The following is an 18972-nucleotide window of genomic DNA, read 5'->3' on the forward strand; positions in this document are numbered from 1 at the left end:
CCAAAAAAGCAGGGCTTTTCATAAATATGTAAAGTGTTTTACAGAAATACATTTAATATTTTGTGTAGCTCTTCTGTTGCACAATATGTGGGTCACAGTGATAGGATTTTGCACTTATGAATACATGTGGCCATGTTCCCAGTTAGACTGAAATATTTTAGTATTTGGGACCCTCTTTTCAAAACAGTATTGTGATATTGTCACTTGTTTAGTGCTTACTGAATAAATTAAATTGTGGAAACCATAGTCTCTTGTTAGTAAACAGTGCAGTATGCAATAAAAAGTGAATGCTTAAAATGCACTGTAGGGCCAGCCCCGTGGCTCACTCAGGAGAGTGCGGCGCTGGTAGTGCCAAGGCTGCGGGTTTGGATCCTATATAGGGATGGCTGTTGCACTCACTGGCTGAGTGTGGTGCAGATCACACCGAGCCGAGGGTTGTGATCCCCTCAGCGGCCAAAAAAAAAAAAAAAAAATGCACTGTAATTGGTGCTACAACAATTTGTTTTACGAATTAAGACTTGGATTATTTTGTGGCATAAGAATATGGGTAAATGCTGAATTCAAGACACTGGTGCAGATCTGTATGTGTATCTGAATCCTACATATTTTTAAAGCACATACCAAAACAATATCTTTTGCTGTTACAAGGCTAATTGCAGACTTTAATAAATATCAGCATTTCTGTTTGCCTGATAATTTATTTTGTGTGAGAATTAGGATAAAATCAGAAATAATAAATTTAAATATATTATTTGGGAGATAAAATGGAATACTTTTGATTTTCTTGATCCTTAGTTCTTTACTTTTCAGTTGTGTGCTGATTTGTCATGGAGAGTGATAACCAACTTTTATGTTCTGAATGTCTTTTAGAGAATATTTGGAGAAGCTGCTGAAAAAAATTTATATCTCTCTCAGTTGATTATATTGGATACACTGGAAAAATGTCTTGCTGGGGTAAGTAAATCTTTTCTTAAGTAGGCAAGTTTTGTGAATTCAGTCTTGAGAATGATGTGATGTACCAAAATATAGGTATGGACAAAGAGAATTTTGTTAATACAGCTGACCTGGTAGCACAGACAATTTTTCAAGAGAAAATTACTCTCTCATCTCTTATAAATTAAATAGATAATTAAGTTTACTTATGCAGTGTTAAGTTTGAGCCACATATCTGCCTCTCAGGTTTTTTGGAAAAGATTTTATGATGAAATCACTATTTGATTTAATTAATTTCTCAGATATTGTTACACCTGTGGCATTGCATAGCTGTGAAAGAATATGATTCAGAAGACCAAGAGTAATCTTCACTTTCCTCCTGTATGAATATGGTTTTAATATTCTACCTTTCAAATCTAAACAAAAGAAAACTTAAAAATTAATTAAACTTATTCCATTAATGATAGATATTACCTTAAGAACACTTATTTTATGTAAATATGAACATAGACAGTAGGAGTGTGGAGGAGTAGTTGAGTACTAAACAATTCTTTTCTCAGCTTTGCTCTAAATTGTTATCTCAATGTATTTCAGTGATGACCTAATTTGAACTTTTCGCGAATACTTCTGTTGTATAAAGCAAAGTGTTTCTGTATTTCACTAGTATTAATTCTTCCTGGAACATGGTAGGAATTTATATAAATATATAAATTAAATACCTCCATTTTAAAGATCTGTCTATTCCATATGTATTGGAGTTAACTTATTTCTTACATTCTTTCTTCCTTTGGCATAGAATTCAGAATTTTACTTTTATTCAGAATTGCTTCTCTCTTCCATATATGTTACAGTTAGTTCTCTATTGTGAATCTACATGGAAGGGACATTCATATATGAGGACTGATTGTGTGGTTGAGAAGAGAAGGAATGTTCAGAAGTGTTTGGGGAAGGAATGAGTATGGAATTGGAAAAATAATTATATTCACACAACTATGTATCCTTATGGAAGCCTATAGGCCACGAAAATCTAAGCATAATTTTAAAATTATTTTATTGGTCATTGGCCATATTCCAAAATCTTGGACAGTGTTTATAAGTTTTCTACTTAAATTCAGGGTGAGCTAATTGTTTCAGGCTGGTGCTTTCTGTTAATTTGTGATATGCTGTTGTTCATTTGTAAAATGGAGTGAAAGAGCAAAAGGGCTCACATAGGATGATGGAACTGGGGAGGTGGGCAATTTTTAAACTTCTTCTGAATCAATTCTTTGTGGTGGCCTTTTTACTTTGATTGTAAATTACCAGTGTAACAGTCACACCCATGATTGAATGGGGGTGGGGTTACTTATTGCCTCTCTCAGTTCCACAGTTTTCCTCCATAAACATTTGTAATTGAGTGGTAATGGTAAATGTATTTTGGAGAATGATCACTGATATTATTGGCCCCTGTTTGATTTAATACTCTTTGGAGATAGCCTAACTGAAATACAAATAAGTGGACGTAGTATAACATGTATAATGTATAAAATACGTATTACTTGCCCTGCTCTACTATTGAAAACGTATAAGTTTTTTCACTAAATTTGCAATTTAAAAAATAATGCTATTCATATTATCAAACAATTGTGTTTTCTTGGATTGCCTTCAATAGTTTTATGGATGTCTCTTGATTTTCATTTTCAGATCAAAGTAAGTTGAGGCAATTTGAGAAGAACTGAGGCTACAAGTACATGTTTATCGTATAAGTAGTTGGAATAGCTAAATGAAAGAGAAGAACCAATACTTACCAATATCATGAGTAAAATTTTTTAGAATTTGAGGATCTGAAGTACTTTTGTTCCTGTGCATAACTATTATTCAAAAGATGTAATGCTTTTCTGATTTTTATTAATTGGAGTTAATTTCAACATCTATATTGTTTGGTTAGCATATAAACAAGAAATAGGCATTGTAACTTGAATGTTGTAGGTTTTTGTGAAATCGGTTTATTTACTGTCTATATATTTCAGTGTATTTGTATTTGAAAGCACTTGGATCGCAGTTACAAAATTTGGTGTAGCACAGTTATACAAATTTTTGTTCTTTGCCATCCTACTCAGTTTTAGTAAAATTGTTATCAATATATGGATGGATACCAAAGCCATTATTAGGAGAAATAGTGATGTGGAACAGCATATGTGCAGGATTGCTTATCTGTTGGTTGTTTCTTAATTGTAAAATAGATATTTACAAAGTAGAGATCTCAATGTAAACACCAAAGTTACCAAACTTGGTGTCATTAATGGGACCACCTGGCATTACGTGCTCCTGATGTGATAAGAATTTTTTAAAATGTTTAACCTGAATCTAATCAGACCATTAGGTTTAAATTTCAGCTTACAGAAAATATAGTAATTGGAAGAACAAGTTAAGTTACACCACTAGGCAATAATAAAATCAAGAATATGGAACACCCTGTAAGGCAACTTACAAATCACTGATATTATTGGCCAAGGAATAAAAGTGATGTATGTGGGGTATGTAGAGGAGATTGTTCTAGAAGAAAAGAAAGGAACATAATCATACTGCAATCTGTGAACCTTCTTTGGATTCTGGTGGAATAAAAAAGCTATGAAAGACATTTTGTAAGCAGTGGTGAAATTTTAATAAAGATTGGGTATTAGTTGATGCAAGGGAATTGTTTATTTTTTCTTGGTATGTTAATTGTATTGAAGTTATGTTGGAGAAAGTCCTTATTTTTAATAGATGCTAAGTACATAGGGATGAAGTATTATGTTTATAACTTATTTGAAATGATTCAACCCAAACAAAATTATTTGTGGTAAGTGATATCTGTTTTGGTCAGTCTGCACAAAGGCAGGTGTGATTGCCCACCCAGGAATTTATCTGGATGTTAAGACAGATGACAGCAAACTGGGGATTACCAGGAAGGGAAGAGCTCATTTGATGATCAAGGGTGCAAGCAGGAGTGGAGGGATGAGTGAGAATGGATGGGGGCTTGGACTTTAATTGTAATTATGGGGTGAAAGATGAAGCCATCCTCTTTATTAGACTATCTATAGATAGATGTGGCAAATATGGTGAAATGTTAACAAAGTTTGAATCTAGGTGATGGGTATATGGGTGTTCATTATTCTATTTCAGCTCTTCTGAATGTTCGAAATTTTTCATAATAAAAAAGTTTACAGGTAAAATTTAAAAAGTGTTAGAATTATTGTGTTATTTCTGTTTTAGCAACCAAAGGACACAATGAGATTAGATGAAACCATGCTGGTCAAACAGTTGCTCCCAGAAATTTGCCATTTTCTTCACACCTGTCGTGAAGGAAACCAACATGCAGCTGAACTTCGGAATTCTGCCTCTGGGGTTTTATTTTCTCTCAGCTGCAACAACTTCAATGCAGTCTTTAGTCGCATTTCTACCAGGTTAGTGTGTAAATTCAAATAGGACTATTTAAGTACTATAAACTTTAGAAATTTTTTTGTCTACATAAAAGTAAAAAATTAAACAGAAATGAGTTTTTTCTGACTTTTGTAGACATTTTATGCATTAATTTCTTTGAAATTTTAAATACGTAACATTATGATATGTGTACAATTAAATGAGTACTCTTATAAATTTGAAAATCTAAATTTTAGGAAAAAATATCTCCCATGACTAGGCTTTTTAAAAAACAAAAAACCAAAAAAACCCACTAAGTATGAATTTTTGGTTTGGCTTTTTAAAAACATATTATTCTTTCAAATGAAATTAGCCAGTCAAGTGGAGTAATTGATAAGAGTAGTCAGAATTCTAATGATCTCACAGCTCTACTTCTTACCACAGTATCCTAAGTTACCAAAAAAACCTAAGCAATATGGAAGCACAAGGAAGTGAGTAATTATAACATAGAATTCTCCAGAAAGTGGGCTGTTTTAATTATATGTAAAGCACTCCCATTTATTCGATTATTTACAGCATATACTGTGCTGTCTTATCCTCACAGTAACCCTAAAAGGTAGATGATACTTCCCCCATTTTACAGGTAAGCAAATTAATACCCCCAAAAGTTAAGGTGATGTGCCAAATAATGAAGGACCCAAAATTTCTAAGTCAGGCTGGCTTTAGAAACTGTATTACTTTCATTATACCAAATTGCTTTCCTAAACTACTATTTTAGCTATATTTTGATGAAATCCTTTTTGTAATATATACTTCTGTGCTTTAAAGATGTATCATAAATGTAATTTAAGCTTTTATTGATGATTCAAAATCATCATTGTTAGCATTAGTTGTAATATGCTACAGATGGAGAAATTGGTATAGATGACACTCTATGAGGTAGAATTATAACTGGCAGTAGCAAGTTACTCAGGAACTTGCTTTCATTGGAAGAATTTGCCTTTCTTATGCAAGTATAGTCAAATGAAATCTTAATCATGATCAAATAGAAATTATAACATTAATCACTTAGTGATTTAGTGAATGAAGGACTAATACAGAATAGAGAAAACCAATCCTCTTTGCTTATTGGTGCCTGCATCTTTGACGTGTCAGCATTGTTTGAACAGTGAACTTATTAGTCAGATTCACTCATTCAGTTGTTTTCTAGCAGGTATGAATGAGAACATACATCATAATACGAGAATTTGTGCTGGGGTGTTTTGGGGAATTGACTAACTTCAAAGACATGTAGTTTTTTTAAGCAGAAGTGATATTTCTACAATTATAATTCTAGGCAATAATATTCTTCAATTTTAACAGAATTCTTGGTCCAAAGAAAATCAAAATTTTATTTAATGGTATATGATTGATAATCTTGGATAATGTTTATATGATAGAAAAATGTTTTCATGAAATCTTTTGAATAATAACATTTCATATTCTGAGTAATAGTAGATTGGTTGAATCAGCAAGATAGCAAACACTTAGGGAATAGGAGGCTGGAAAACTATAAAAAACAAAGACTCTTCATTTAGGTGACTGTTAGACCAGCCTTGCTATTATATGAAATAATCTTACATTGAGGGTAGAAAGTGATCAAAAGAATAAAATGTTTTTTAGTCTATTCATGCATGAGATGCTTTATAAAACATAGCAAATGTGCCACCTTTGAAAACTCTAGAAATTTTCTAGCCAGCAAAGGTTTTATTTTATGGGATTTTGCAGCATTAGCACATGTAGAAGTAGACAATTTTGTTTATTTCCTGAATCTAGTTCACTGTCTGCTGCCAAAATAGAAGCTAAGTGTCTAAAATTTTGTTAGCTTTCAGGAGACACACTATTCAGAAATGGGGTATATGAAATAACATGTTTCAGACAACTGCATTTGCCATTTCATTTAGCTTGTGCCAGAGATAGGTGCTGATCTTGTTAGAGGACCACTCACCTAAAAGACCATTATGATAGTTTAATTTAGGTGGAGACATCTTATGATATTGCTGTCATAGCATTAGGTGACTGGAAATATGCAAGTGACTTGAATGGCAGTTCTTTCTGAAAATTGATTTTATATTTCACTTATAATAGATGAATCAATATCGTGAAAATGTTTTATGCTTGACCACTCTCCCTGTCAACGAATGTTTCTCCTTTAACATTAAGATTTGCTTTCTGCTCTTTTCTTTTCTTTTCTATTTTTTTTAAGGATGACCGGTAAGGGGATCTTAACCCTTGACTTGGTGTTGTCAGCACTGCACTCTCCCAAGTGAGCTAACCGACCATCCCTATACAGGGATCTGAACCCGTGGCCTTGGTGTTGTCAGCACCACACTCTCCCAAGTGAGCCATGGGCCGGCCCTTCTTTGCTTTTCTTTAGGAAAAGAGGAGCTATAAATCTAAAGATAGCTTTATTATTCTGCTGATGTATACCACGTTCTGTGGCTCACAGTACTCTTTTATGTAGAGGATTAGCTGGTTTCTCCACAGAATTACTTACTGTACAACTGCAGTAGATTTAGTTGTTTTGTAGTGGGAGGTCCCTTTACAATATCTAATTTGATACACCACCAGAACCAGAAGATCCAATGACTTTAAAAGTCACTTGGTTCTACTATTTGCTTCTTTGCAAATCTGCTATTTTTTATGGTTGATTTTTTAAAAATAGTTTTCAATTTCTTCTTGTATGTCTCTCATCATTTAAAACACTTATTTTATCTTCTTTTTAACATTGTTAAATTATTTTATATTTTTGTATGTGCTGACTTTCATTCATAGTGAATTGTTTCTTCTCTTTAGTGTTGCCTGTATTTTTGGGGGGAATCTCTTACAGCTTTGCACTGTGGGAGTGTTCTAGTGATGGTTTTGCATTTGCTTTTGCCAGTGTGCAGCTCTGGAACTATTTTGTTGTTGTTGTTGTTGTTGTTAATTTCTCAGCTCTAGACTGTATAGCTAGTATAAATTTGGATCCTAAACTTTTATAAAGTAACAGCTCTGGGTGGCTTTTTTCCCCTACCCAAAGCTTAGGCAGAGCAGATTAAACAACTTTGTGCTGGTAGATTTTTTTCTTATTTATTTAGGAAGTGCATAGTTCTTTCTAGTTCATCTTTTATGCAGGGCCCCAGTTCTGATCTCTGCATTATTAGGGTACAGTGCTTTATATCCAGTCCCCATGTGGATTTTAAGCCCCAAATTTCTAGATTAAGAAGATTGAAAACCTTCCTTACCCTTCCTTTGTTGCAGGACCAGGTCATGCAATTAACTCTTTGGTTTTCAGTTTGTCTTCATTCCTGGACCTGGACCTGGGTGAGTGGGTGGTGTTTCATTTTATTTCTATACATTTAAAATATCTTTCTGTTGTTGGTCAATATACCTAGTCTATCTAGATGTTTTAGGGATAGATTTTCCACACTTCATTTCTTTTGCTCACACTACCCCTTATTTGATTTCTCTTCTTCAGAAATAATGTTTAAGCTTCATAAAATACCTCTTCCCTTTAGCAACAACTGGGTTATAAAAGAGGTTAACTTGGGCCGGCCCGGTGGCGCACTGCTATAGTGCACCGCTTGGGAAGTGTGGCGGCGCTCCTGCCGAGGGTTCGGATCCCACATACAGACCGGTTCCGCTCACTGGCTGAGTGAGGCGCGGGAGCAACACCGAGGGCTGCGATCCTGTTGCCGGTCCCGGTCCGGTCCGGGGGCAACACTGAGGGTTGTGATCCGTTGCCGGACATGGAAAAAGACAAAAAAAATAAATAAATAAAAGAGGTTAACTTTTCTTCCATTTTTCACAAACAACCATAAGAGCCAGCTTTTCAAAAGTTGGTGTTGCTAATGTTGCTTCCTAAGGAGTCACATTCCATGTTTCTAGGCTCTTAGCAGCAGCTGTGGAACTTTTAGCATGTGAAGCAGTATTGAGGACCTTCTCATTCTCAACTTGAACTGCTAAGCTTTTCTCACCCTGATGGTATGAGGAGCTTTAGTGTAAGTGCTGAGAAAAATTTTAGTGTTAGTTAAAGTGAGTGAAAGGAGATTCTGAGGAGGAAGACGTAGGGTTGATTGCATTTTTATAAACTGAATGTTTAGTGTGATGATTAATAAGTGAGTTTTAAACTTCACTAAAGTGGTTAAAATTCAGTGTTATGAATAAGATCATATAGTATTTGTGCCTTTTTACCATATCTTTCTCTCACTGCATTTTAAAAATTCCATCGTGCTGCTCATATTTTTAATGTCTATTAACTGAAACAGATCAGTATGCCTCATGAGGTAGCACAATTTAATACGGGAGTGATAGCAACTTTGACCCCTGTGGTTGTTAGTGAAAAATGGAAGAAAAGTTTAATGCCTTTTATTTAGGCTTTAGTGAATTTATCAGTTTTAAAATATCTACAGTTTTGTTAAGTGTTATATTTTTCTACGTTTGTGAAAACTTCATATTCAACATAAGGGAAGTTTTGGGATTAAAAAGATTCCTGTCCTTATAAGCTTATGTTCTACTGTGAAGCAGGGATATTAATCAAATGATCATAGAAACACATGTACAGACTGTGAAAAGTACAATGAAAAAAGGCTTACTCATTTTTCTAATATAAAGTAAATGTACCCTGTGACTAGAGATCAGGTATCACTTATGTTTCTGAAGTCTAGTTGATATGAACAGAAGTTCATAAAATTAAGCTTTATTTTACTTATAATTTGAAGTATGAATTTTTAAAACTTTTCATTGTGGGTAAAAATGTTTACATACACATAGCAGAGAAAATAGTATTTTTGATCTCCGTGTATCTCCTACTTGTTTGGACTGTGAAGCTGTTTCAGTCAGCATGCTGTGATTCTTGATTTATCTTTTCCCACTTTTCAGTACTTTAAAGCAAACCCCAGACATAGCATTTCACCTGAAAATATTTCAGTATGTATCTCTAATAAGTAGATTTTTAAAAATTTAACTATATACTGTTACTATAATAGCAAAAATTGTTATCCTTTAATATCTATTGTGTTTAATTTTCCCTCATTATCTCAAAAATGGCTTTTTCATTTGATTTGTTTAAATCAGAATACAAACGAAATACATACCTGTAATTGGTTGATATTTCGCCTGAGCTTCTCTTTATATCATTTCTTCGTTTTTCTACCCACCTCCCCATTTTTTTTTTCATTCTGTTTATTTGTTGAACTGGATTGTTTACCTTATAAAAATTTCTACATTCTTTATTTGGCTAGATTTGACTGCGTTCAGGTTCATTTGGCTGGGGGGAGCAGGGCAAGAATACAGATGGTGCTTTGTAGTTCCTATTGCATCACATCAGTAAACATGTCCTGTTATTCCACTTTTAGTCTTATGATTGATTGTTACATTTAGATGTTATCAGCATTATCCATTCACTGTAAAATTTTTACCTAATATTTTTAGTAGCCACTGATGATCATTGCCTGTATCCATTATTTCATTGGGGGCTGCAAATGATAACTTTTCTATTGTCATTCATTAATTATTTTAAAGTTGTGGTTCTTATAAAGTATATTTGCTTCATTATTTATTCAGTTATCTTGCTGTACAGTCCAGATAGGGAGTGCAGGATAGAGACTTGACTCTTTCTGATTATTCATTTTCAGAATGAGTTGATATCCTGAGAAAGGTTACCCAGGAGTAGTTGTTTGTTTGTTTGTTTGTTTCAGTGTTACTACAGACTCATGGATTTTTATTTATTGTATGTATTTCAGTTGTTGTTGACATAATTCTTTTCATGCCCATTTTTGACAGTTGGAGCTCCTTTAAATGTACACCTGTGTGATTTTTTGATATGACTCTCACTGTTGATAGTTTCTTTGTTTTCAAGCTCCAGGTGACCTAGGCTCATCTCCTGTATCTCCTGCCTTAATCCTGAAATTAACTAATTTTTCCAAACGGACCTGGCTGAAAGTGAGAAATGTTGTTTAGATACCTCAGTCTTAAGGATAGAGATATTAAGTTTACTGGATTATCATGGTTTTTTTCATCATATTCCTTCAATTATGTTCATTTAGATTTTTATAAGAAATTTATTCCTGTATTTTTTATGTGTGTCTTTACTCTTATAAACTCATCATTTGGGGAAAGAATCTGTTGAATTCAAAAGTCTGGAATATCCTAAGACTTGAATTGACATATTATTTTTGGTTTTTACTTTTCAGGTTACAGGAATTGACTGTTTGTTCAGAAGACAATGTTGATGTTCATGATATAGAATTGTTACAGTATATCAATGTGGATTGTGCAAAATTAAAACGACTGCTGAAGGGTAAGTTTAAATGTATGATATACATGAAAGTAATCACTGGGTCAAAAACCAGTATTATGAATGTTCAAATTGTACTAATTGTGTTGAACTAGAACATCAAAGTGCATTTTATAATGCAAATGTCCGTGTGAAGTGGCAAATAATACATATGGTTCAGTAATTTTTGAACCATTGAAAATAATACAGTAGAGGAAATGAGTACCTTAAATCTTGGCAGTGGGAAATTTTGTTCAACTCAATTTTTGTTTTTATTAAAGAGAACCTAAGGGTGCTGTTATTAAGTTTTTCTGGAATTCGATCTCTTAAGGATGGCTATAGGTTATAGAAATTATGTTTAGTTATTGTAGTGCTTAAAGAAGATAGTCTTTAGCAGATATCAAAATTTCATTGCAAAACGGAACCAGGAGATCGTGGACTTATTGAGAGAGGAGGAGTTAGCCAGGGATCTCATTTCTGACATTTCTATTTTCAGCTCTCTTACTGACTTACCGACTGGCTTTATAGCATTTTAAAGTCTCTTAACCTTTCTGTGCCTAGTTTTGCTTCCCTGCAGAACATATCAGTAGTATTCCCACATGGGGATATTGTGACTAACACGTACTGTATGATTTTAAAGCTTTGGGAAGTGCTTTATCTGATTATATTGCATGAAATAAATTATTAGAAAGAATTGAGAGAATTTCTGTGGTAAGCAGTGAAGTGTTAATATAAGTCAAAGTTCAATGAGTACTATTTATCAACTCAATATGAATACCTAAATTTCACTTTACAAAAATTTTTTTTTTAGTTTTAGGTATTAGTGGATTCTGGCTAATTTAAACATAAAAACTTATAGTATACAGTTCACACTAATTTTTACATTGTATCTTGATTAAGAAATTGTCAAACAATAATGTTTTTAATGTCTGACCTAAAAGGAGTTTGAGTTATATTAGCTTTGAAAACTTCAACATTTCTGCAATATAATTTTGAAAATACCTTGTTTTGTTTTCTTTACATTCACTTTAAACTCAATAACTATTTCACCAGAGATGTAAAAAGGCTATATCTATATGCATGAATAATATAAGGCTGTGTTCTATCTATATTACCCTTGTTCAGAATTCATGGTTTTATGTCATTACCATTGTGAAATGAAGTAACGATTAAATCAGTTTTCAGAAACTTAAATAAAGGGAAAAAATTAGTTATTATTATGCCAAGACATGAACACGTAGACAGCAGTTATTTTAGGTTATAATAAACTGCCATTCAGTTCATAGTTAAAATTTGCAAGATTTTATTATCTATCATTAAACCTCAAGCAGTTTGAAACTGAATGGTAAAATTTAGAGATCTCCTCTATGAATTATAAGTGGGGTTTTATGATTTTCATAACTATTAATAACATTTTAGAAATAAATCTAGTTTAGGTTGCCCACAAATATGTGTTTGTTTAAAAACAACAGTTTTCTTAGAAATGTTCAATCTATAATAATTAATTGAGATGGTTCTTCATGCCCATATAAGAGAAACTAACTAAATGTGTAGATAAATGACTTTCTTTTATATTGAGGTAGCTTTTTCCCATTCAGCTCCCTCCTGAACACAAATTTAGCATATACATTGATACACATATAAAGTATAAAGCCAGTATTAAATAAACCAGCAAAAGATGGCTGTAGGTGACAATGATAAAAGTAATATAATGAGTAGTAAAAATAATAATTATTATTTACTATAATGAGTAGTAAAAGTAATAATGTGTTTTAAATTTAATACAGCAAGCATTTGTTGAGAAACTATGGGCAAGAAACCATGCTAAGAGCTAGGATTACAAAGATTAATATAATATTGGATTGTCCCTCGGGAGCTCATAGCATGGTTCATGAGACAAATGTATTATCAAATTACTTGAAAAACAATATGGTAAACTCAAGTAGGGTGAGTATAAAATGAGAGAGGAAGTATGTATTTATTTGGGATGGGAGATGTGAAAAAGCAAAGTGCAAAATATGAAGGTACAAAAGTAGATCAGGTCATATTAATATAGTAACATTTGTTGCATTTTCAGTTTGTGCCAGACATTGTGGTATGCAATTTACATGCCTTTTTTTGGTCAATCCTTACTGTAACCCTGTAGTAGAGCAATACTAGTATTATCATCCTCTGTATAGAGGAGGAAACTGAGGCTTAAGTAACATTTCTAAGGTCACAGAGCTAGTAATTGTCAGGGTAAAGATTCAGTTCACATTCTGCCCATCTCTAGAACCAAAGTGCCTAACTGCTGCACTACTGTGCTTGTAGGTTATGAAGTTTTTATTTTAGTGGTCATGGGAAGTGATGGGAGGATTTTAAGGTGAGAAGTTCCTTGATCAGTATTTTATTTCTGATACACCACTTTACTTGAGATTTGCAGGATGGCTTGGTAGAGGGCTGCATGAACTTCTGGGACGTGGTTGTGTAGTAATGTGAGTGAGAAATAATGAGGGTAATGGAGGTCTGGATGAAAAGAGGTGGGGACCAATTTGGTAGAATATATAGCATTGATAATCTATTTAGATATATGAGTTTGGAGAGGTATCACTAAGTATTACAGAACTAGCTAGTTAAAGCACAAAAGGGGAGGAAGGGATAATGGCAGAGAAGGAGGAAGGAGTTCAAGAAAATGGTGAAAGCAGTTTCAGATCTACTGAGTTTGAGGTATTGGTAGGATGTCCAGTCAGAAACTTATAGAAATGACAGCCGGCCCATGGCTCACTTGGGAGAATGTGATGCTGATAACACCAAGGCCACGGGTTTGGATCCCTACATAGGGACGGCCGGTTAGCTCAACTTGGGAGAGTGTGGTGCTGACAACACCAAGTCAAGGGTTAAGATCCCCTTGCCAGTCATCTTTAAAAAAATAAAAACAAAAAAGAAAGAAACTTATAGAGCTGAAAGTAATGAAAGATACATACATTGGAATTGAGAATAGATTACTGCATATAACAAATTTAAGATGTCACAGAGGAAAAGCTGATGAACATAGAAAGGCAAAAGTGGTAAAGAACACTGTGGAGTGTAATGCCATTATTTGGAAATCAGGAGAGCAAGAGCAAAGAAAATTCAAGGGGTACATTTTATAACTGATTTGGGAAGCAAGTTACTCATTTGCAAGTCCAGAAAAAGAAATTCACAATTTAAAAAGTCTTTAGATAATTACTTTTATTACTCGAGGACTCATCTCTGTCTTACAAAGATTCTTATACAAATGTAATTAAAAACCTGAATCCCTTCATTAAAAGTCCATAGGCAGAGTTCTTTGCCAGGGTACCATTATTAGTAAAATAGTTTATAAAGGGTCATCTTTTCCAGATATAAATCTTTCTAGATGTGGATAATACATTTATAGAAGAAGAAATTAAACTAATATACTTATATGGGGAAATGTTTAATATTGTGCTGAAATGCAATACACTATTTTGAACAATCAAATTAGCAAAATTAAAAGAGAACATGCTTAATGATGGTGAGGATGTGATAAAGGCATTTTCATATGTGGCATTTGACCTAACCATTCTGAAAAACAGGTTATTAAGGGCCTTAAAAAATATTCATCTTTTTGACCAGAGGTTTCTTCTTCTAGATATTTGCTTATCTTGAAGAAATAATCAGTAATGTGGAAAAAGATTTGGATATAAATGTATTTATTTATGTTGTTTATAATAGTGAAATGTTGGAAATAAATGTACAACTGGAAAACGTTTAAATAACCAGTTAATATAGTGACTTAAATATTCTGAGATGTCAAAGCATACTGAAAAGACTATGCCTTTGAAGCCCAATTCAGTCATTTATTAGGTCTGTAATCTTAGACACACAATTTGTTCATTTGTAATATTCTGAAAGCATTAAGATTTTGAAAGAATTGAATATATCATACTGAAAATACCTGGCATGTTGTATTATTCAAGTAATAGTTACTGTTGTATATAGAGCCATCGAAAAATATGCATTAAGAATTTTTAATGATATAGAAAAAATTTGGGATACTATGTAAAGTGAAAGAACAGGTTTGCGAGAGACCAAATCTGATGTTAACTAGTAAAGGTCTCACATCAAAGAACACCTACAAAACCTAGAAGGATCAGAAGCCCCCTGGGCTCCAAAGCCAGGAACGGGGGAGGGCTGGGGGCCTTGCTCACACCCCCCTGATACCCATAACCAGCCCAGCAATGACTGAGCCACTGCAGGAAGCACCCCAGGTTCCCAAGCTGGTGTGTTGGGGGGCTGAGCACTTCGGCCAGACCCCCACCCCCGACATCTGCACCCAGCCCAGCAGTGACCAAGCCACTGCTGGAAGCCTCCTATTCTCCCCTCAGGGGGTCCCTACAGGCCTCAACCCCACCCCCCCTCCTTCCTCCTTCTCCCACCCTATTTCCTTCCTTTATCCCCTCTCCCCTCCCCACAACAGCTCCTCAACATCATAGAATGTAAAAATAAATAAATAAATGTAATAATAATAATAATAATAATAAAACAGGTTTGGTATAGCCTATATAATTTCAGTTATGTTAAATATATATGTCTTACAAATGCATAGGAAAAAGGATGGAAGAAAATTCACCAAACTGTTAATTGGGATTGTCTCTGAATGGTAGAATCATGAATAATGTTTTAAATTTCCTTTATTTATTTATTTATTTTGACTGGTAAAGGGATCGCAACCCTCAGCATGGTGTTGCTTGAACCACGCTCAGCCAGTGAGCGCACCGGCCATCCCTATATAGGATCCAAATCCCCAGCCTCGGCGCTGATAACGCCGCACTCCCCCGAGGTAGCCACTGGGCCGGTCCTAAATTTCCTTTTGACTGTTGTGTATTTTTTGAACTTTCTACAATGAACTTGTGTTTTATACTTCTGAAAAAGCAAGTTATTACAAAGGAAAAAACTCACAACCTTTAACAAGTTCAAGGCATGTTTGTCTCTTATTGAATTTCGTCTTTAGCAGACATAACTAGAGAGCTTTGGGTTGATATTAATTATCTTTACCATTATGTTGCTTACAGATAATACTGGGGAAAAAAAGTGTGTAAAAGGAAAGTTCTTTTTGCTAGTAGCTCTGAGCTGTATTTGTGTTAACTTCTTAATCTAGAGTTAATTAAAAAAAATTTTTTTTCCCCACAGAAACAGCATTTAAATTTAAAGCTCTAAAGAAGGTTGCACAGTTAGCGGTTATAAATAGCCTGGAAAAGGTAAGTTACAACCTCTTTGGTACTAAAGTTTTGTTTTTTGGTTATAAATTTTACCATCTTTAATATTTTTAATCAAAAAGTTGTGACTTGAGTGATAGTTTCACATTAATTTTTAGGAAGAATGCATTGTAATATTCTTATGAAGGAAATTAGAAGTTTGTGACGTTGTATTTACTATATTAAGAAAAGATTACTGCTTTAATATAAAGACATGTGTTTTGTTATTTGAAGGCATTTTGGAACTGGGTAGAAAATTATCCAGATGAATTTACAAAGCTATACCAGATTCCACAGACTGATATGGCTGGTAAGGATAAGATTGGTTTGTCTCTTACTTATGAGGTAAAAACTTATCACTTTCCAAATTATTTTTGTTATAAAGGTGCTTTTACATCTTTTATTGTCAACTGGTGTCGAAAAGGAAGTACTATTTTTCGCTCATTTCTAAGTTACCCTCAACCCTTTTTTTCCTTTCCTTTGAGCAAATAAAGATGTTTGAAGTGAAACTGTAATCTTTAGAGTTGTGATTGGATATTTGATGGTTCTTTGTTGTAGAGAAGCACTTTTTGTGCTCTGAGGCTTTATTTTGTATTTAGGGAGATGTGTGTTAAATAGTAATATTCTTACCTATGATGTAAGGATTCTTGGGACATAACTTCACGGCAGAGAATACAGACTCCTGGAGAACTTTGGTGATTCTCTTTGGGATCCAGACTGTGGGTTGCTTGGGTATATTACACTTTGCCTCAGGCCCTGTATGTTGAGACCAAGATTGGCCATTCTAAAGTGTGAGCTTTTCCAGGATCATGATAGCTCTTCTAACACATAGACAAGCTGACATTTATTGTCTTTTTATCTGAATGAGTTTTTTGTAGCTGTTTAAGTGAACTTCCAAGTTTATCTTTTAAAAATGTGGCCTTTGGATTTTGGGGTATTGCCAGCTTTTAATGTAATGCCATGGATTTTCTTCTCATCTAATAATGTCATTTAATATTTATATTTTTCACATAGAATGTGCAGAAAAGCTCTTTGACTTGGTGGATGGTTTTGCTGAAAGCACCAAACGTAAAGCAGCAGTTTGGCCACTACAAATCATTCTCCTTATTTTGTGTCCAGAAATAATCCAGGATATATCCAAGGATGTGGTTGATGAAAACAACATGAATAAGGTAAGCAGTGCAAAATTATTTCCATTATGTCTGGATGTGAAGCAGTTTTACTCAAGGCTTATGATTCTTTGAGCAAACTATTTTAGAGGACCATTTTAATTATAGTCATTTTAGATCTCTTTGTTTGCTGGCCTTAGCAGAGACATACTCATATATAATTTTATTTGGAGGAGGGATAATTTCAATAGATGATCAGAGATTTAAAACAATCCCTTAATTTCATTCTTTTACCAGTGAAGACTAAATGATACTTCTATTAGTGTTATGCATAGTTTCTTTACTATGCACTGACTGCAAAGGTTGCCTTACTATACTTTATTACTTTTATAATGTGTCATTTGCATGTACTTAGGTGTTTGCCCACTTGGTGCTACTGAAATTATTTAGGAACTCATTGTACGTGTTTTAGAACCATTTTCACAGAATTTTATTAGGATGGGAGGCTATCACACATATCATCTGTAGTGAAATTGGCACTATAACAAATGGTAATTCTAAGAAGCTCTTATAATTTTTTAAAAATAAGAGCTGAGTATTAATTTCATTGTCATTTGAATTTTAAAATGCAGTTTGTTTTGCTAATACATTTTTTCTTTTTTGCTGCTTTGGAGTACTCTTAGCTGACTGAACATGAAATGAGCTCCTGCATGACTTGCTTGTGGATAGAGATGTTCAAAAAATCAGCTGAATAATGATTTAATACTTAAATATTGGATAGGGAATTTATGCGTTGAAGAGTAAATAAGAAAACTAGGTAATCCTTGAAAGTCTGTGATTCTGTGGTACTCCACTTAGGTCCATATCCCTACTTTTCCATGATGAGGACGCATTTTTCATGTTAGATTGTTTTGGAGCCCTTCAAAATAGTTTGTGTTGTTTGTTTCTCTTTCTTGGGAAAATAGAAATAAAAAGCTACTATAAATTCATTATTTATATTTTAATAATTCTATCTTTGAAATGTTTATTGGTAATTTGTGTGTCCTCAGTGAATTGCTGATTATTCCATTTAATTGTAGGTGGTGGGTGGGTGTGTACACTTTTTATTTGGTTTCTCTTTTTAAACTTTAATAGGTTCTTTTTGCTATCAATCTATGTACTATCTATCCATCTATGGTGGCTGGCCAGTATTAGAATATAAACCCTTGAACTTGGTGTTATCAGCACCACACTCTACCTCTACCATGTGAGTTATCTGGCCAGTCCCTCTTTTTGCTATTTAGATGTTCAAAATTTGCGTGTAGTCAATTCAGTCTTGTTATTTTTTGTCTCCTAACTTTTTTGGTCAGACCTCTCCTCCCCTAAGATTTTATTTATTCATTTTATTGAGGTATAATTCACATACCATAAAATTCACCTTTTTAAAGTGTGTGATTCAGATATTCACAAAGTTATGCAGTCATGCACCACTATCTAATTTCAGAACATTTTCATCATCCCAAAAAGAAATCCCATACCTGTAAGTAGTCACTCCCTTTTCCCCTCACCCCCTATCCCTGGCAACCACTAATCTACTTTCTGTCTCTATGGATTTGCTTATTCTAGGCTAGACATTTCCTAAAAATGGGATCATACAATATGTGACCTTTGTGTCTCTGACACACCCCAAGATTTTTGAAGTATGCTTTTATATTTTTCTCTAGTATTTTTCTAGGTTAAAAAATTTAGATCTTTAAATTTTCCTGGATTTATTTTTATTTATTTATTTATTTATTTATTTTCCTTTTTGTCTTTTTTCGTGTCCGGCAACGGATCGCAACCCTCAGTGTCGCGCCCGTACCGGACCGGGACCGGCAACGGGATCGCAACCCTCGGTGCTGCGCCCGCACCTCGCTCAGCCAGTGAGCGGGAACTGGTCTGTATGTTGGATCCGAACCCTCGGCGGGAGCGCCGCCGCGCTCCCAAGCGGCGCACTGTAGCAGTGTGCCACCGGGCCGGCCCAGAATTTTTTTTTTTTTTT

The 18972-nt window shown here is 34.1% G+C and overlaps 1 protein-coding gene across 1 annotated transcript in view; it reads left to right on the forward strand.

Annotated features, from left to right (window-relative positions):
• The window catches only part of NF1 (neurofibromin 1), a 202826-nt gene that overhangs the window by 16128 nt on the left and 167726 nt on the right, over positions 1 to 18972 (forward strand). Inside the window, exons 3-8 of the mRNA XM_008589180.1 lie at positions 871 to 954; positions 4165 to 4355; positions 10524 to 10630; positions 15779 to 15846; positions 16078 to 16153; positions 16858 to 17015. Of these exons, the coding sequence (XP_008587402.1) occupies positions 871 to 954; positions 4165 to 4355; positions 10524 to 10630; positions 15779 to 15846; positions 16078 to 16153; positions 16858 to 17015 (684 nt within the window). The remainder of the gene's footprint in view (positions 1 to 870; positions 955 to 4164; positions 4356 to 10523; positions 10631 to 15778; positions 15847 to 16077; positions 16154 to 16857; positions 17016 to 18972) is intronic.

The sequence above is a fragment of the Galeopterus variegatus genome, unplaced genomic scaffold, assembly GCF_000696425.1.
Source record: "Galeopterus variegatus unplaced genomic scaffold, G_variegatus-3.0.2 Scaffold134, whole genome shotgun sequence".
NCBI lineage: Eukaryota > Metazoa > Chordata > Mammalia > Dermoptera > Cynocephalidae > Galeopterus > Galeopterus variegatus.